The sequence below is a fragment of the Camponotus vicinus genome, unplaced genomic scaffold (genome assembly GCF_025532165.1).
Source record: "Camponotus vicinus isolate PSW18456_S1 unplaced genomic scaffold, iyCamVici1.0 SCAF_10, whole genome shotgun sequence".
Classification (NCBI taxonomy): Eukaryota; Metazoa; Arthropoda; class Insecta; order Hymenoptera; family Formicidae; genus Camponotus; species Camponotus vicinus.
In genome coordinates, this window is record NW_028141946.1 from 8108588 (window position 1) to 8130332 (window position 21745).

The following is a 21745-nucleotide window of genomic DNA, read 5'->3' on the forward strand; positions in this document are numbered from 1 at the left end:
CACAAAAAAATACTAAACAAAGCTTTATTAGCTTACTAGTTAACGTTACTTCTTTGAACGATACATATGTACTCAGCACAAATCGAAACGTGACCACGAGTAACGGCTAGCAAAAAATGTAAACAAATCGTAACAAATGTAAACAAGGTCGCGCAACAAGCCAAATACACACACACACACACACACACACACACACACACACACACACACACACACACACACACACACACACACACACATGGGGGGGTGCAAGGGGGGCCTTTGGCCCTCCCTCCCGCACCTACCCCGTCCCCCTCACTTCGCGTGGAAAGTTACAAACTCATGTGGAGAATCTCGCTTTTAAAAAAAATGACTTTTTTGTAGCAGTCGCCAAAATTCCTTTTACAGGCTTGTATTTTAAGCTAAAAGGAAGCTTTCTACAAAATTTCATTCAAATCGGAGGTGATCGGTTTTCGGAAGTACACCCATATATATATATATCAAAAAATCTATCGCAATTATAACGCTTTAACTGACTCAATTAAACGTATATAAAAAAGTGATAATTAGAATATCTTTACAAGTTTGTATATGTAGAGATAGCACGTTATTAAAATATTTATACAAGGCTATGAAATCATATGGAAAAAAAATTTAATATTTACATATTCAAACCGCATTTTATCGTGTGTTATCGCATAATGTAGAGCTGAAATATTGAAGAGATCAGTCGCAAATGTTATATAGACTTATAAAATATTTGAATTAAAATCGCGTTTCTATAAAAATGCAGACATGTATATAATTAAAAATAGTATTAATATAATATTTTAAGAGAGAGATAATCTATTTTAACATTTTTCATATATATAATAATTATCCTTTCATTTATTCTTATTAAAATTAACTTAGTTCCCCAAATTTTTAACGATAGAATTATATCAAAATTCTTTATTAATATGAGATTATATTTAAAAACAAATGTCCAATGAAATTCAAATTAATTATATTATATAAAAAACGATGCATAATGTGTATAAGTATTTTGGACTTTCTTTTTATTGTTAATATTAATTTTAATACTTTATCAAACTTTAAGAAAAAGATTAACATACTTTTTAAATCAATAAAAATATTTAATATAATTTATTATGTACATTTTACCCATTTTTCTTTAGTGTTTTGAATACGAAATACTTTGATATGCTGTTCATAATCTTGTCGAACATCATGAACGCTATGAAAATCTACGATTTTTATCTCAGGATCGTTATAACGCTTTCTGCAAAATAACAATATCTCTAAATTCTATAGTAAAGCTTTGGTCGATCCTGAAGGGATTTATCTGCTGCCACTGCTTTTGCTAATCCGAACTCATGGCCGACCCGAATCCTCTTGCGGGAGCAAAAAGAATAAAGCAAAGTTGAAAACAAAAACAGAAGAGAAAACAATATAGCAATCAATCAAAGAAACATATATTTTAACTTTTTTGATTGAAAGAAATCGAATCTGTATAGGTACAATAATTTTAAATCGACTTTTCAATAACATAAATATGAAAATATTATATTTATAGTTTGAATGACTTGATATGTTATATATAATAAATCATATAAAATAACGTCATTCATCTTTATATCACATGTTATATACGTGAAATGTGCAAAACGTGTGTATTAAAATTTATATCTAAGTTATATATAACATAAAGATATGACTGAAAAATTGTTTTCAAGTAAGTATACTTTTCAAACAACGCGTATTTGTAATCAATATATATATTAGCCTTGATGATAAAATAATCATATTTATTTTATTGAACTATTAAACAAATTTTTTAAAAAATTACTTTGTGCACGCATGCGTGTGTGTGTGAGAGAGAGAGAGAGGGGCATGTCACGTGCGCTAATCAAAACATCAAGGTATAAGTAATATATAAATGTACGTCTTCAAGTAAATTTTATATCTTACCAATTTTTTATTCATAATTATTTATTCATAATTATTATAAAAATGATTTGTTATCGAAATGCATAAAATGGCGCATTAGCAGGTTATAAAAATGATAAGCTTGTGTTGTCACAGGATCCATTTATTATAAATCATTGATTATAATTGTAAATATCATTGCCAATTACAATTTAACCAGAAATAATGTACATGTTACTAATTATAACAAAAATTTGTGTTTTTTATTTTGTGATATATCAAGTAATCGTATATTACTTTAATACGTGTTCATTATTAGAACCAAGCACTTTAAACATATAAAAATGATGATGAACGTATATAATTGAAAAGTAGACATTTTAAATATAATAGATAAAAAAATGATACGATAAAAAAGTGTTAATCTTTTCGTAACATTCTGATACACAACAATTTTGTAATAAAGGTACATTGCTGTAAATTTAAATATGTTATTTATTTCCTATCATGTAATTGCGGAATAACAATTACAGTAATAATAATTACAGTAACAAATATTACAGTAATTACATATATATTTTAATGTTTTGTTGAAAATATACATATGTCCCTCGTACATATATGTATAATTCCTCCGTAATTACCAAGTTAATGTCTTATTTAGGTACGCTTGTACCGCTTCTGCCAACTCTGGATAATCTTTTAAATTCTCTGCCATATGCATCGAGTTGTTGTATTGCTAAACAAAAAAATTATTTTGCTTTAACTCTTACTGTTACAGCAAACGGTGCGACAACCGCGCGTATGATAGACTTTGGGAATTAAATATGACTTATAGTAAGATTTTTTTTACTCATTTCTCATCCAATATAAAATTTTATATTGAAATTAAATTTACTTATAATTTACTTAAAATTTTATTATATTTTTAAATTATTTTTTTTCCAAAATATGTTACTTTACGTTAAAGAAAAAATATATTTTCAAATTAAAATTAAATGATATTTTTATTATAATTCTGTATATATATATATATATATATATATATATATATATATATATAAAATGTTCGTTTCATTGTGTATATGAACTTTATAAAATAATTTTAAGATATGGATCATTTTTAAGATATGATTTAGCGTCCACCGTTTAAAAATTATAAAACGCAATTTTTTCTTTATCTATTCTTTTTATCTTACTTACAGATAGTGTGTACTTACCGTATCAAAGGCTTTTTCTGTCCAATACACCCCCTAATAAAAAGAAATAATTTTATATGTGCTATATGTACTATAATTTTATATATACTATATGTACTATATGTAAGAAATTATATGACCAATAAAAAGTGCGTATCAATTCGATCGTTATTCGGAAAAGAGAGAAAAAAAGGACAAAATTATCATTATAAATCACTATAAATTTTATTGATAAGTTTTATATTTATTTTGATAAGTTTTATTATATTTTTTTTGGTATTTGAAATTGATTTTACTCAAGAAAAGATTTAGAAAGATAGAAACCTACACTGAATTAATAGATAAAATTTTTTATGTAGAAATATTGTAAGTGATATATAATAGCTTAGAATCATTTTAACATGTGAAGATTTTGATACTTTTATATCATTTTGATATCGTTAAAATCTCAAAAATGCTAATAGCTTTGATATTTTTATGATAACGAATGGACAAAATTGAATCTTCATAATGTTGTAGAGAATTAAAAAAAATGATTTTACTATTGCACTACTAAGATTGTATGATCATTTCTGCACGCGCAGAGAAACTAAAACTTTATATGCAAAAATTATGTGCATATCGCTTTATTTATTTATGTAATAATATTTTTATTTTTATTTTTTTCAAGATTTTTATATTATTTTAAAAATATTATATTTAGCATTGTAAATGAGTGTCCAGATCTTTCTTAAAATGTGAAATAAGAAGAAAAAGCAATTTATTTTTATAAATATCAAGCTAATTTACTTTTAAGCACCTGTATTTTACGATCTTTTTGTATGACATATGAAATAAAGATTAAAATATCTCTAAGAAATATATACATAATGGATATGCATCTAATAAACATATACATATGTATACATAAATCAGTTCCTGAAAATTAAAATATTAATTAGTTATATATATACTATATTTATTATTGTATACTCTAAAATTGTTATTTTTAAATTAGTATATATCGAAATGTAAACGTCTTGGAAAGTTCTTTAAATTTCATAAATTAATATATTGGATTAGACAAACAAATCTTTTCGTTCTTTTAAGAAAATTTAAAACCGAGTTTCATGTATAAAACTTTATTAAATAATATATGGATATTAAAAAAAAGAGATGAAGAAAGATTGATTTTGTTCGATTATCTTCTATCATCTTTCTGGTCCTCATCCTAATGATAAAACCGATCGCAGTAATATAAAACCGATATTAATAGTAATAAAATTGAATACACTTTCTTATTCCTTTCCACTTTCAAGCTAATGTCAAACACGATCATCATTTCTATTTTTTTTAAACAATTGAAATGTTAATAGATCATTTTATATACGCACATGAAATTGGAATTAACATAAGCTACATATGGTGATGCTACATCTATTTAATAAAAAAATTGAAAAGACTTTTTGGCCAATTCAATATTTTTAATACAAAAATGCGATTAAAATTCGCATGATTGCTATACTGTTAATTTATAGAAAACTCCCCCTCCCCCCGAATACAAAGTTTATGATTAAGCTTACGGCATTAATAGTTGGTATGGCTAAAGCAGCATCTTCGTAGATTTCCGCAGGAGTAGGTGGTTTTGGAGGTTTTGGAGGTATTTCCCAACTTTCGGAGGAAGAAGAAGAAAAATCAGAAGAAGTGGTTGCTCTCGCTTCCACTCTAGAAGAGCGCATGATTGCCATAATATAGATTACAGCGAGCGCTAATGACAAACACAATAATCGCATTCTGTAGCGCTTATTTACACTCAAGTTGTGTCAATCTACACGTTTCTAAGTTACTGCCCTGGACAAGCGGCGCTTATATATATATATGTACTAAAAATGCGATTAACATTCACAGTTTCGTGCCTCTAGAGAAGGGGGATACTTGTATTCTTTATATTACAATTATACATTTTATCAGAAATATAGATTATAGAAAATATTTTATAGAAATATTTTTATTTCTCTTACTAAATATTAAAAGAATATATTATATATTAAGAATATATTATATATATATTACATATTATATATATTATATGTATATATAAACGTATAAATATCAATGAAAAGCATAAAATGAATGAAAAGTATTATTTAAATTTTTTAATATTTTTAAAGTCATTTTTCTCAAAAATATAAATTTTAAAATTATTAGAGATGTTTTTGATGAAAGAGATATTTTTCAAGCACGATCAATATTGCATGTACAGTAGCTTTGATAAAATGTACATATCTGTTTTACTGAATCGTGAATTTCATGAGAAACAATTTTTTACAATCATCAAAATATAAAGATACGATGTGTCAAATAATAATAATAGAAATATGAAGAGTGTCTACATTCTTATAATTTTGCTTCCAAATTTAATATTCACTATCGTTTGATTAAAAGTTAATATATTATTTTACATTATATATTTTATTTTATAACATGTATTAGATTTTATCGAATACATTTTACATTTTTGATTGAATGTATAAGAAATACATTCATTAGCAAGCATAATTTCTAAAAAAAATTAATTACAATTTTCTATTACACACTTGTATGCATACATATACTTTTGTCATGGAAATATTTTTATCTTACGCGAAAAATATGTGACATTGAAGAAGCGTAATATTCGGAGAAGGTTATGTACGCAATAAATTCTTGATATATGAATATCGTAATACACTTTGATACGTAACACGTGAACATTTTTAAAAGCAGATACACGAACTTTGCAGCTATAAGATAAACATACGATTTCTGGAAAATAAAATTGCAATGGGCTTTCCTGTGTAGATGAACGTGTTTTTTGTCAGTATAAAAGTTATTAGATAGATATTTATAAAATAACGCGATACTATATAATATTATTTCGTCATGCATAACTTTAATGTTTGGCTCTTAACGACTGACACTGTGATTGGATCATCTAAAAGCCGTTTCAACGTTTATTAATCTCTATAACTTGGAGACAGTAACAATTGCAAATACTGATGCAATTTATTATGTCTAATACCCTAGAAAGAATACGGAGTATGCTCTTCGCGCACCGCAAAGATTATTTTGATGGTTAAATTACAATAATATTGTAATCGCATTTTTGTAGGAATGAAATTATAGTAATTGTTTATTAGTAATAAGGAAGATCTGTCGGTCCCAAAAATTGTTGATGGGAAGATATTGTTAATTATTAATTAACTATTTTTCTTTAATTTAAATTATTTTATTAATAAATTAAAATTGAATGAAAAATGATAGTGAGAGAGAGAGGGAGAGTTTCAATGGTAATATATTTTGAATTTCAGGGAGAGCAGAATTCATAGCGTTAGTCTACCAGCTAGAACTTCACTGCTTCCGCAACCGCCGCTCACCGGAAATGATACACCGCCGCCAATACCACGTCGACATTCTGCTACTCCAGCGGTAACAAATTTTATTTATTTCTGATTATTGTCTCGTAAATTAATAAATTCAATTTCAACGAGACTTTCTTTATCGTATTTTCATTATTTATTTGATTTTGAATGAATTCGTTCGAGATTAATTATGATTTAATTTTAACAAATCTCGACAGTCTCCAAAATATCTTACTTATATAAATCATTTAACATATTTATTATACCTATTTGCCGACATTAATTATTTAAAATGTTACTTAATTAAATATTTGTCTCTTTCTTTTTTTATCTCGATAAGTATAATATAAAATATAAAATAAAATAAAATTGATATAAAATTATATTATTCGAAGATTCTTTTCTTATTTCTTATATTGACACACATTTATAATAATATAATCATATGTAGAATAAATATATATAGGCAAATATATGTAACAAATATATATAAATAAATATGTTGGAGTACATTTTCGCCAAAGAAAATATTAATTATTAATACATATTTATTTGTCAACTATCTGGTCTGATAAAACATTGTATGTCGGATAATTGAAACATATTAAAGGGAAAGTTGCTGTAATGAGTAAAGGGGACAGAATGGGAGGTACTAAAGGGATTTTCGAACTTTGTATCTCCTCCCACGAGATAAGTTTGGAAAGTTGCAACCGCATCGTCGGTATTTCAATGTGTATATGTATATAACATTCATATCATCTTAAATCAGGCAACTAAAGCCACCGGTAGTTAGCGGTACACCGCTACTTTACGGATTAATATTGCCAGAAGGAAAGATCGATCGGTTAAATTAAAATTTTGCACAATGGTCTTTTGCGGAAAGAAAGATTAATTACGTTACAAAAATATATAATCGTGTATCATACGCGAGATGACGTTTAATGATATTTTAATGTTGTAATAATGCAATTTTAGCTACACGAATAAGCGATAAAAACCTAATTGAAAGAGTTTTTATTTGAAAAAAATTCTCTGTTTTTAATTTTGATACGACTTCACTATTCAAGATCACTACTTTTTTATTTTATAAAATGAAGCAACTCTTATTTAAAACATCTTTTCTTTGTAAATTTGTTGCATTCGAAATATTTTTAATGAATATTTATAAAATGGTTTCCTGTGTATGTACATGTGTAATATACCATTGTACTTTAAATATTTTTCATTTAGTATGATTTGTGCTAAAAATAGATAATTTATTATTGGTTTATAATAAAACTTTCGTCATAAATTTTATCATATAAAAAATAATACGTATTCAAATTTATTTGCTATTTTTATTCTTAAATTTGCGTTTTGTGTATTATAGGGAAAGAGAAGAATTCAAATCTAAGATAATTTAATTAAAGACAGATAATAAATCTTGTTATATTAGTGCAATGTTCTAGCATGTGTGAACTTTAAAGTAAAAAGGTCAAATATATTAGATTAACGCGATTATATATGCAATTATTAGATTTATTAGTGGAAATGAAAGCTTATATTTTTTATTTTACATAAACGTAAAGCATCAATAGATTAATGTTTATCAACAAATTCAGGAAATGATGACACTCAAAGCACTCGATAAATGCATCTCTAAAGTGCTTAAGGTATTAAAGCGTGATTCATGCAAAGAGGGTTTGTCGACGATAAATGTTTAGAGCTAATGAACTTGTATGTTACTTTACGCGTGTCAACAAGCCGGTTAAACTTGATGTTTATCTTCGAACAGTGATAAGCGTTGTAACTTTGCGCGTAACTTTCACGTCAATTTACGCAAATCACGTAACTCGTTGTCAGTGAACACTTATTACGAAATGATGATTTTCACCATAAAGTACCAGTGTATTTATCTAAGAGGAAATTTTTCCAAAGTAACTTTAATAATCCGCGTAAATCCGCCATTAAATATAAAAGAGTATAAAAACTAAATTAAAAATTCAAATCGGAATCAAGAAAAATATGAAATGATAGGAATGATAAAAAATATAAAAAAACAAATGAAATCTTATAAAAAATTTAATTCCCGAACATCTTTTATTAAACTGTTTAATGTGTATTATTCGATATCGTCAAATCTTAAGATCAAGAACTTTTTAAAAAATAATAAAGCCTGAAAAAAGAAATAAAAAAAAAGAAACTCTTCCTATTATGCATCTTAGAAACCATGAACATGATGAGGAGATATAGAGTGTTCTATTTTTTAATTATACAGGTAGCACCACCTCCGATTCCGCTAAGGCCGCCGGCGATTCCGAAAAGAAGCAAGAATGAAAAACCTATACCCCTGCAACCCACATCCAGACAAGATAATCAAGTGACTCGTCGCAAAGCGAGTGATCCTTCGTCCGCATCGAGGATGTTGACTGCATGGAACAAGATAGACTCGACAAGTGAAAAACTTATAGACTTGGGTCCTTTCAGAGATCAAGATCAGAAATCACAGGTGAGCATAATATGTGAGTAATCTCGTGAAAGAAACAATATTGAAAGTGTCATTGTTTATAGCTATTCAAAAAATAGAATTTTCTGATTAAATCATTCATAGTATTTCATAATTTTATTCTGTCTATGAGCACAAATTAAAAAGTTGACTAAACATTAGCTATATTTTTTTAAAAGTCACTCACATTAATCGTTCAATGAATACTGAGAATAAAATAACTCATGTTTCTTAATAGCACTAAAGTCGGTTGTCAATTTGTGTTATTTTGAATGTGAATTAATGAATTAACTTTATATCAATTGCTTCGACATCATTAAAACTCATTAGCTCATCGAGCTGGAACTTAAAATAAAATTTCTATGCTTTCTTTTCTTTGTGCATTACAGAATTACTTACTAAGTTACGGCGAAAAAGACGAGCAGAAGACGAACGAGCATAACGATTTCATGGTCGACTTCGAGCGAGCGAACTTTCAGGAAGGGCGCAAGCTCGCGCAAAATTCGAGCTTTGAGGAGCTGCAGAAGGCCTCGTTGGATCTCGAGAAGAGGCTCCACGAGAGAATTGTTAAGAGCGCTGAGGCCAAGTTCGAAGACTCGAACGGTCGAATGGACATTCGTCAACGACAAGGAACTGCTACCGTTTCCCGACATAATAGGTAACTATATTATTTATATAATTTTATTATTTTTTAATTATACATTACTATAACATATATACGTAATTCCTCCTATATTTCTTGGAATCTTTTGAGAAGATGATTCTACAGTACATTTTATTGTGCTGGTCTGTGCATCATATCGTGCAAATATGTCCAAATGTTTTATCGGACTTGTATATACATATTATATAGAATCCATCATATTTAACGCCGAGTACTTATGAAATACTCTACGTTAAAACTACTCGAATGCAGGATTTTGCCGCGCTTCACTACCCTGAAGCATACTTGCATTCTCTCTTTCTCTCTCTCTCTCTCTTCCTCTCTATCTCTCTAAAGTTTGGGTCGATTTGGAGCAAGATATTACGGACGATTACGCTCATGATAGGTTCGTTAAACGAAGCGTAAGTCTAGACTCTATTGCATTAAAGAATACCCAGGTATTCCAGTAACTGTTGACGCGTATTTCTGTTTCTAAATCTCTTGTAGTTTAAAATGAATATGAATCGCATATTAAAAAAAATTAACTCCATAAGAATGCTTATTTATTTCAATAAATTCACTACTTTTTTAGAATACATGTGTGGTGATTGTGCTTTAATCAAAGCAAATATAATAATTTAGAGAATTGTTTGAGCTTTGAAAATTATAAAAAATAATATTTTTACCTTAATCAGTGTTTTGAACAAATGGTTAATTACTGATAATTGCAAATCTGATGATTCTAAAGATTTTTTACGAATTATTAATACGAGAAATAATATTATCTTGATCACATCACAAGGAAGTCTTTTCCTTTTGAAATAGACAACAATTATCGAAGTTTACGAAAGAGAACGAATCCAGCAATTCCGAGCAGAAAGAATCATGCGAAGACAAGCCCAGAGAAGATATGTCGTTACCTCGAAGGGAGATCTTTCCGAAGGATGAATCAAAGTACGCGACGATTTTGGCAGCTAATCGCGAGAATCGAAGATCAAAGTTCGAGGAGCTGCAAGCGGCCTCGAAGAATCTAGAGAGACGTTTGCATGAAGATGACGATCGTCGACGTCAAGAGATGGAGAGACGCATAAACAAGGACAAGCCACCTAGGTGCGACAAGTTCTCCGCTCTCTTTCTTTTTCTCTATTTTCATCGCGCATTTTAATTCATAAATGCAGATTGATTCACCTAATTGATTCGTCGAGTGAATGTAAAAGCGCGATTCGCATTATATTTAGATACGAGGATCTGGAAGGTATCCCGCAGGAGCTCGACAGACGTTTCCATAGCGAGCAGCAACAGCATCATCCAATAACACGAAGCAAATACGAAAGTGATATGGAGAGAGCCAGGAATATTCTACAACATAATCTCAGGAAGGAGCGAGGCGGCAGCGAGAAACTCGAGAAATTGCCGAAGGCAACGCAGACGAATCTACCACCGCCTCTGAGCGCCATTTGTCAGAATCCTGTACCGAAACCTATCAGTGTCCGACAGGATAGTAACGTTTCCTCGGATAGTTTTAGTCAGACCAGCTCGCCCAGTTATACCAGCAAGACAATGGAAGCACCCCTTCTGCCTCACAAGCATGGGAAAGTCCCAGGTATGTTTAGTTTGCGAAGCTTATTGACTCGTTCTTAAGGAAGAAGCGTTGTCGTTGGCAAAGAATTCATTAGCAGAATATTCGAATAGTAGCATCGTAAAAGGAGAGAATTTGTTAACATACGATAATTTTTATAAAATATAATATCTTGTAATATCTATTTTTTCTTAAATCCTACAATAAAATTTATTTTAAAACCGTATATATAAATAATATCGATTGTTAGGGAAAATAAAATAAAAGCTGTTCGACATATAAATCATAAATAGTATATAAATTTCGAAAAATTATTTCATTTATTAAGTTTATAAATAAATATTTTGTAAATTAATTTTGCTGTAAAGCTTAAAAAGTTAGACGGAACACTGTATTTTATGCTAAAAGACTTTTCTGCAAATTTACTTATGATATCAAAGTGGTATATTATCTCTTTTCTTAGTCTTTTACGGCTTTATGTCAAAATGAATAAGACATGATACTTGCGAGGATTGCTTGTAGCGCAATTCTTCGTATAGTTCTCTAAACATTCCAAATAATTTATAATTGTAAACAACATACAGACACAAATGATCGTTAATATAGACATAATTATACATTTAGAATTTTAATGAAATTTGTAAAATAACAAAAATTGATATTAACAATTATATATACATTATAATTAATAAATACATATATTGAAATGTTAAATTAATATTATTTATGTGTATATCTAAATTAAAATTAAAATAAAATTATTAAAAGTGTTAATAAAATTAAAATAAAGATAATTTTTATAACTAATAATATAACATATATTGACTTATAAAAAAAGTTATAAAAATTAATTTAAACAGAAACTTAAGGTATAAGAGAGATTCTATGACATTTTCTTCTTTATTCTATCAAGGTATATAAAATTGAAATTTTCTCGTTATTTTATTCTTTTCGCAAAGCTTAATGCTGCTCCTTGAGAATAACGGATAAATGCCACTGCAAAACGCGACAGCCACCCGCGAGAAACAAGATGAAAAGTTTTTCTCGCTTCTGTCGCCCACGCACACGTCACTTCTTTTATTCTATTTATTTTGTTGCTCCGTTATACCATTGTTAAATCTGTCTATCTGAAACAAACAAAAGGAATAAGAAGCGAAAAGTTTCCCAATCAGGGAAGAAATTCAATTTGCAAAAAATTTAACGTATACTCTTTATTCTTGCATGCATGTTTTTATCACAATTTTTAAAATTTATATTTTGAAAACATTTTAAATTAACGATAAATCGACTTCACGCGATGAAGAAATCCCGCAAAATGATCGATTTCGCTCTTTATGCTTTTCAGACAGAGCTTTGGTGTCGGAGCCTGATAACTCATCCGGTAGGCCGATAACGAAGTCGACAAGCACGCCGGCCAGTTTGCAGACCATCGTCAGAATTCATGCCGGAAACAATAGTTCCCTGCATCATAAAGTGAGTAAACCAAATATAACGCCAACTGTTAATGTTAAGGGTGGAAACGTGCAAGATATCGATTTTACTATGGATATATCTTCGACCTTTAAATGTATAAATTTTTATTTTCATTTTATTAAATAATTTTATTAAATAATTAAATAATAATTTATTAAATATTAAATTAATGTATACATTTTAATTTTATCAAATATATAAATTAGATTCTTTTCGAATTCTTACATTTTAAAATTAGACAGTTAAATGTAGAAAATGTCCATTTATATAGTTTACATCACATTTTATTTTTTGCTACTAACATCGTAGTGTGTATTTTGCGAACACATGTTCTGAATTCCTGATGTGTCTGTCTGTTTCTGCTCAGATAATCAAGGACATGACTAGCAGCCACTACGTGACTACGGGAAGACTACGTTTCAGATTTATACAGATTCTGCTTAATGCCCTCGCCCTGTTGGCTATTGCCGGCGGTTTAGCTGCGTATCTCAAAAGTGAGCTTATAAAATATTTAATTATATATTACACGATAGAGCTCTATTTTTTCTTTCCTCCTTTCCTTTTCTCAATCAAATCACTAATTCAAATATTTTCTATAATATAACATAATATCATAAATATTGTTAATTTAAATTATCATCAAAATTTAAAGAAATAAATATCATTAATCAAGTTAAAGTTAAAAAGTAAAATTATTAAAGTCATTGAAAAAATGTTATATTTTTCTTTAGAAGTAATAAATAATGCGAGTGAAATCGAAAAACATTGAACACAATGCGTAGTATCTGACCGAAATTAACACGATTGTTTTCGCTTCTCTAAATGCTTTAATTCGCGCGTATGTAGAACAACGTGAGCTTCGCATGACCGAAAGATCAATAACACCACGAGTTCACGCGATCCATTTGATTTCAAATGTTAACATTAGCTTAGCAACCAATGAAAGATATTCCTCGTAATGCTTCTCATGTATATATATGTATATTAATTTTTTATAACGCCTTTTATCTTTGAAATATCAGATATTTTATTCGCGCACATTAAATTTATAATCGATTAAATTAATTATCAGACAGCGGGATCAATTTTAACTCATTTCGAGAATAATTTTAAAATAACAAATTAAATAACATTTTTATTGCAATTCTGTACAATTTATACATGAAGTTATTTTGAAATTATTTGCCAATTATTGTCAATGAAATTATTGTCAATTATGAGCATTTGAGAATTATCGCACTTTTTATAAAGTAGATAAAAGATATATATTTTTAATTTAATGCATCTACCTCTTTATAATTTCACGATAATCTACAGTAACGCCCGCATATACCGAGTGATAATATTTGGAAACATCGCGATGTTAAGTGCCATCGCGTGTCTCTGCGGGTGACATGATAATAATTACGAAAGTTTAGAACCCACATATACACACATATATGCGCGCGCACGCATGCACACGTATCTCCCAGATTACTAGATACTCCAATATGACTGGTATATCAATATATTTTTTTTGTCCCGAGACAAATCTGGAGGGGAATCAACGCACGACAAATATATATTTAATTTATATCCCTGTAATTTGATTAATGACAAAATAATAAATTATACCGATCTATGTTTTAACAAATATTTCCTCTTGCTACATCGACGTATGTATTTTTTTCATTGATTAGCAAAAGTTCCCGAAAGTGACTTAAAGTTGGGCACAGGAGCCGTGTACACCATCATCCCGATACCTGAACGCGCGCATTCAACGGAGGATAAGAATCCAGCCCCAGGAGTATGTCTACCCATCATCGTGAACTTTTGCCAGCAACATAATGTAACTATGCTATATTTCATCTAAATGCACATTTATTCGAAATTCAATCAAAAGAAATCATTATTTTGTTCCGGAAATATTTCATTCCCTCATACGAAGAGCAATCAATCAACATCTATTTACTAGCGATTATTCATATTATTTTTTTTTTTACGAGAAAGGATATTTAACTGTTCTTTTAAAAAAAATTCCAAATATTATCGTGAAAAATGGACGTGTAGGTCAGATACTCCGGAATTTGTTCCGGCGTGCCACTTGTTTTCGAGTTTCGAGAAAGAGTGACAACGTTAGTTTCACCCTCCTGCGGAAAATGTCCGTCGACAGGCATTAGAAGCAGCCGTCGTCGCTCGTAATTTCAACGCATCCGTCCCTGAGAATACATTTCGAGATTACTTTTTTCCCCACTATTTCAGCGTGACGTGCGCATGCTTGGACCGACGTACGTTTTAAAATTCATAAGGCGCTCGTTGCGCGTTCTGGAAAACGTACGTGTCCGGGCATGAACGAGAGATCGAGCGGCAACGAAAATCGCGAAGGTGTTACCTCACATTAGAAGATTTAATACGAAAGTCTTACGGTTGCGATAACAATTGTGATTCGTGAATTTCATTTCATTAAGATAGATATCTCGAGTTGGAATTCGCTCGTAAGAAAATTCTCTTCCTTCGAGATGATTAATTAATTCTAATTAATTCTCCATTAATTAATCATTTTAATTTTTACTACGACGCAGATTTTAAATGTACTTTATCTGATTAAATTAATAGCGATTTATGTTTAAATCCCTCCTATAAAGCACGATTTTCTTACGAGGGGTGGTGACATCTCCTTGACATCTCCTATGATAATGAAATTTCCAAGAGATTCATGCGTAATCGCAAAATCTTAATTGCAGGTTCCGTACAACTATACCGTGTTCCCAAATTACATGGGAAATTTCGGACAGCGAGAGGCCCAGCACGAATTGGAGCTTTACGATGCCGTTGTCGATGTCAGATGTTACGAATTGGCGGCCCTATTTCTGTGCAGCGTCTTCGTGCCAAAATGCGGTTACCGCGGTCGTGTCGTATTTCCCTGTCGCAGTCTCTGCTTTCGTAAGTTTGTTTGTTATTTTATCCAGGAATGACGACTTTATTTATTAATTTTACCAAAAAAATTATTTTATTTTTATTTATTTATATATTCTAACGGAGAGATTATTCTTATTTTGATGCATTTTATCCTAATACATTTTATAATACATTTTATTTTGATATAATTATTGTGTAATAATTTCGTTTTACGATGTGTTATAATATGATGCTGAAAAAATTGTTCGAATTTTTGATAAATAATTTCCATTTTGTTGATATTAAATTTGTATTATTCGACAAACGAGATATATGCAACGTAAATTTTTAATAATGTTTGTTCTCACTGCTCGGTTATGTAAATATATGATAAAATCTTTATACCCGTTGAATCGCCATATTTCCTGAACTTTGAATATCACAACCCTTATAACTACTTGATATTCCAGTTTCAAGACCGGCGAGAAAACAAATTTCTCTTCAATCAATTTCAGAAACCAAGAGACGCTGCGGCTTCTTTCTCAAGGTTTTCGGTTTGTCTCTCCCGGATTATCTGGAGTGTGAACTCTTTCCGGAGAGTTCAAATCCCGATGAATGCATCGGATATTACGAAGTGATCGAAGCAGAGAAAAGAGCCCAGAGAGCGAGTGAGTAAAAAATAAATTTAAAAACAAATTTTAGCACTCAAGTTTCAACACCAGCACGATAAATCCACAGCTTATCGTCTCACTTTTTATACTTTACCATTTCATTATTATTTCTAACTAAATCTTGTATTTTTCTACCAGATCAAAGAAAAGTTAAAAGTTCGTCTTTACTTTAAGCTCATAATAAACAAAAGAAGACGAGTTATTTGATATAATTTCTCTCAACTTTTTTATCGTTTATATATTCACGTATATATTATATAATCATGTGTATATTTCAAGCGGCATTTTATTTTCTCAATTATTTTATTACTGGAATTTCTCCATCATTTCTTTGAAGAATATTTGCATCTTTAATAGAGAATTATCAAATAAAAGAAAATGTTTGATAAAAAAGCTGATAAAATTGGAGGATTAAAATAATCTCGATGTCAACTAAGTCAACTAAGAATATATTCAATCAAAGAAAAAGCTTTTATATTTCCTTTGATGTTTTTAATAATGGATTAAAAAAGCAGCGTTTAAACAGTTTTTGCAATTGAGAATAGCACGATCGTACATTATTCTCAACTATTTGTAGAATGCTGTTCACTTGGCAGATAAAAACTAATTTTTATAATGCATTATTTTTCCTAGTAATTAGTATTATAAAAAGAAATCAATAAAATAGAAAGCGAGAATAACAATAGAGTAAAATGATGTAATATACCCTGGCAGGAAAAATGCTCCTCTTATTGACATAATGAACATACTAATAAATATGATTAAAACAGGAGTCGATAGTCTGCAAGTGAAAAGCGCATTAAACCCCGTTTTACTCTATATAAATATTTAATATATTGATCCCTGTTTCGTGAAATTTATCTTTCGCTTTCGGAAGTTAATGTCAGATTAAACATTTATCATAATACACACTCATATCACTGCATAAAGTATTTTAAGCATCACGAGCTTTTATACGAAATAATAGTTATTTATGTATTTTCCGTGCTTTTGTTCTATGCCAATTCATCACACGTGAATATTAAATACAGAATGGATCCGCAAAACGGAACTAATTGTTGACTAACTCGATATCCATTGTCCGCTTGTCCTTTCATATCTCGGATTCGCTTTTATATTTGGTGTTCTTCTCTCTCTCTCTCTCTCTCTTTCTCTTTCTCTTATGTTCTATTTTATATAGTGATTTGGCTATATCTCATGAAATTCGCTAGATATACGCTCGGTCTATTAAACTCGCTCTCAAAACCTTCATTTCTGTAAAGATTTAATATTCTTTTAATGATATTCGAAGATATCACAGATATACGAAGATACATACTTATCAGAAATACCTAAATTTTAAATAAATTATAATAATTACGAATGTTTAAAGATAAAATTAAAAAGTGCAGTACTTACAAACAATGATTTCCGCGTTTTATCTTTAATAAACATATTACATACATGAAGATTTTTGGAAACACAATCAAACACGGTACAAACTTGGTAATACAAAGTTATCCAAGTACCATAACCATAGCAATGCGTGATAATAATTAAATATATTAATGAATTGTAATTCTAGATATAAGAAAATGCACATTAATGCGTAGATTTATTTTTACGATATATCGCTAATTAATTTCCTCATTATGACTTTAACAACATTAAAATAAACATACGCTTTAAAATTACATTCGCCAATCTTAGCTCGTTGAGAATAACTTATTAACCAAATGTTCTTCAAGGTAAAAACTTAATTCGATTTATATTGAACGCAAGTTAAAAACCATTCATTTGTAAATGATCGTTGTTATAAAATCGTATGTATTAAAAAAAATTTCATTAAAGAACAAACTAATTCTTAAATATTTATTTTTATTATCTTTCTAAAAATAAAATATATTAATTATAATTACAATTAATAATATTTTTGCTGTAATATACAAGTTATTTTTTCAAATTAAAGAAAGCTTAAATTCTAATTCATAGAAATGTCACGATAATAAATAGTGATGAGAAAATTATTGATATATAATAATTATTGTTAAACTGCTATCTTCAGTTTTCTAATGGCATTGATGTTAATACATAGTGTCATTAATTCTTTTTTTATCATTCATTTTCGTTTCGGCGTGTTAGAAGATATTTTAAATATGCTTTAAAGGAAATCGTTTAATGCATTAATATTAATATACATTAATGTATTAATAAAATAAATATGTAAATTAAACGTCATTATAGCTGAGAATTATAAACAAATATAAATAATGTAAACATTTACTTCTTATGCAAACGACAATTGTTTTAATCGAAAAGTATCAATAATATATTAAGCGCGTCTTTAATAAACTAAGTTTAAAGGGGAAACGCTCAGACGCACTGATGTTATAATTGCGCGTAGTAAAATATGAAACAAATCTGTGGGAGTAAATAGTCTCAATTGAATTAAGACATAAATCACTTAAACGCGACAAGAAAGTCGATGACAGGTGGACATGTAAATAAACATGTTTTTTCACACTTTTGATATGATATATGATACGTAAACAGCTGGAAAAAGTATCGGTACGTTTTTTGTTGTAGTTTTTATTTGCGTATCGAGTTACGATAGGAGAAGCCGGTGCTCGCTCGAATATATTCCTTTTTAGAAGAATTAGAGGTAAGATAATGTGAGAAGGATATAATTAGGATGTGAGAGACGCGAGAAGAGAGTCCGGAACAATAAGAGGTGTTTCGCGAGTCGAAATCCGGGTTTTCTATTAGATCCATGAATCAAACGACTATGATTATTGGCTATCGATCGAGTTCGTGGATTATTTAGCTCAGGAAATTCAACACTTTACATCAAGATAAGACGGTGTGATATATTGGAATATAATAAATCTCCTATTTTTTATTGGATTATATATTAATAAAACGATTATAATTATTGGTCTAGATTTTCCGCGCGGATTAATTATTACACGTTAATACATTAATATGCATTAATATTAAGAATCCTTGCTCGCTTCTTGTTATCTCCATTTTCATTTCAAATAATTTAAACACTCATATAATACATATACATAATGAAAAATTCGTTGAATAGCGAAAAGATAAAAAGAAACAGTGCATTTCTGCTTTTATATCCAAAATTACATGTCATTCAATCCGCTTATGTTTCAAAATTTTCGAAACATTGTCTTGGAGCTTTTAAAAATATAACTGTGATGTAATGGCACTCTTAAGCTGTCAGTGTTATGAATGACGCTCTTAAAAATATAAGAATACACTGTAAAAAAAATAAGTCGGAGAGAGAAAAAGAACAAATTTATCACAACGGGAACAAATCTCACCGCGAAAAGTTAATTCTCTATGGCAGAAAAAAATCACAACAAAAATTTCTTTCATGTATATTTAAGAGAAAATTATGTATAATAATTCCATTTTATTCTTTTATTCTTTTATTATTATTATTTTATTTCTTTATTATATATATGTGTATATATGAATAATATAAAAAAGCTTTTAATATCAGATATATCATAAGTTTTTAATATCAGATAACGATTGTTGTAGCTATTATTAATTTTAACATAAATATGCGATATATTATACTCGAAGAAATGTTGCGGAAAATGCATTAGACCTGCTTCTCTTTTCTTATATTTGTGTAGTGTTTTAGTTTTAGTTTGTTGGGGATATGATGGCAGAGGTGTTTGTAAAGCAACGAGAGATACACACAAAATTCTAAAACATCTCGAACAATATCATTCGTCGAGTTTAAAAGATAGTCACGTACAACATGCATAACGCGATAACAATGTTCAAAAGCTTGTGGGGCGATTTTGCGATGTGAGAGGAGAAAGAGAATTAAATGATCGCGCACGGGCGCGTACACACCCTGCAATTTCCAAAGCAAATATTACGTAAATCGCGGTGACAGGCATGGCGAACGGAATTGATCGGAAGTGCTCGTTCGCCTCGCGTGCGATGGAATTTAACTCACGATTGTCGGATCCGATAAAGAGAGAAATCCATTTGCATCCGTGCTTAATTAAGATTGAATCGCGTTGCAATTACAGGGTCCACTCGATCGGACGAGTTCAATGAACTTTCAAGATTCTTCAACGATGTCGTTTCTCGATCTCTCTCTCTCTCTCTCTCTCTCTCTTCAACTAAATAAAATTATAAACATATACATTTATAAGCGTGGAAATACTTTTATTAAAGTATTAATCAGTAAATTCTAATACTTTATCTAAAGAAAATTGTTTTCATTCTTTGAAATTGTTTTATCAAGAACAATTGGACTATTTAACGAAGACCATGCATTTGAGTTTTTGCTAAGATTCGTATCTTCACTAAGCACGGTTTGAAATTAAATGACGTAAAGTATACGTGTGTGCAAGAAGTGAACATCAAAGTAATTGAAAATATTTTAAAGAAATATTTTTAAGAAAAAGAGAAATAAATAGAGAAAAAATGACATTGTACTCTAATGCATAAGCAATAATTATGATTGAATATATTTATGAATGAATCTTTATTAATTATAATATAACTTTTTATGTATTTTAAATTATTGCATAACAGTTAATATTTATATATTTTAATGTATTTTTACGTATTTTAAATTGGAATAATAGTTAATATTTAAAATAATTATTTAATATTCATAGTTAAATGTAGCTATTTATTTTTATTTTTTAAGGCCTGAATTGAAAAAAAAGAAAAATTAATAAATATATGAAAAAAATTTTTATTTCTCATTCTGTATTTTGATTTACCTCCAGTGTGATTGAGGCGGCAAAATGTTTGCCTGCTATATGAAGAATCTCGGATTCAAATCCCAATACAGCATGAAAATTTTTCTGCGATATAGTCGCCCCACTGATGACCGGAATGTATAAAATCCTCTATTAGATCAGTGTTGATCAATAAATCGAAGATAGTGACGTCTGAATATTCTTTGAATATAATTTTCATCTCCATTTAACCAGCGTTAAACACATAAAACATTTTCAGTGAATGTTTTTGTTGATTAACGCTGATTAAGTGGCGCTGAAAATTATATTTTGTAAATTGCGAAGAATATTTACACGGTTCACTCGTATGATACTGAAATAAAAAAATGATCAAAATTTTTTTATTAATATTATTATTAATAGTATTATATATTTTTACTTTAATATTATTTTATTAATATTATTGGTTTTTTTTATCTGAATCATGCTTTGGGGCAACTCTTCTTTATCTTTTTAATGTTTTTTTTATAATATCTTAAATACTCTTTTCTTTTCTATGTATATATATCGCTCTTCGATCGCGAATATTCTGCAATTTGCATTCATTAATGTCCCATTTCTTGTGCGAATGTAAAAATGCATTAATTAATTAATTAATTTCTCTTTGTGTACTAAAAGGTTCTCTTTTCTGTTTATTCTTTCTCATTCTTAAAACAATTTATTCTTAAAAAATAAATAAATTTGTGTTAACGATACGAATTATATTCATTTATTTAATCATGTTTTCAATCGAGGAGAATTTTTTAAACATATATTTCCAA

At 29.0% G+C, this 21745-nt stretch overlaps 2 protein-coding genes across 2 annotated transcripts in view; one reads left to right on the top strand and one right to left on the bottom strand.

The window, feature by feature from the left end:
• Positions 1-21745, top strand: part of LOC145960356 (uncharacterized) — a 43798-nt gene that overhangs the window by 13295 nt on the left and 8758 nt on the right. Inside the window, exons 3-12 of the mRNA XM_083079737.1 lie at positions 6437-6554; positions 8745-8975; positions 9362-9630; positions 10441-10725; positions 10854-11218; positions 12540-12667; positions 13035-13161; positions 14347-14495; positions 15391-15589; positions 16060-16212. Of these exons, the coding sequence (XP_082935863.1) occupies positions 6437-6554; positions 8745-8975; positions 9362-9630; positions 10441-10725; positions 10854-11218; positions 12540-12667; positions 13035-13161; positions 14347-14495; positions 15391-15589; positions 16060-16212 (2024 nt within the window). The remainder of the gene's footprint in view (positions 1-6436; positions 6555-8744; positions 8976-9361; positions 9631-10440; positions 10726-10853; positions 11219-12539; positions 12668-13034; positions 13162-14346; positions 14496-15390; positions 15590-16059; positions 16213-21745) is intronic.
• LOC145960357 (uncharacterized) lies at positions 2386-4932 on the bottom strand. The gene is made up of 3 exons (XM_083079738.1): positions 4670-4932; positions 3129-3161; positions 2386-2647 (listed from the first exon to the last, which is right to left on the bottom strand). Exons 1-3 carry the CDS (start codon positions 4877-4879, stop codon positions 2549-2551), a joined length of 342 nt encoding a protein of 113 aa, XP_082935864.1. The 5' UTR covers positions 4880-4932; the 3' UTR covers positions 2386-2548.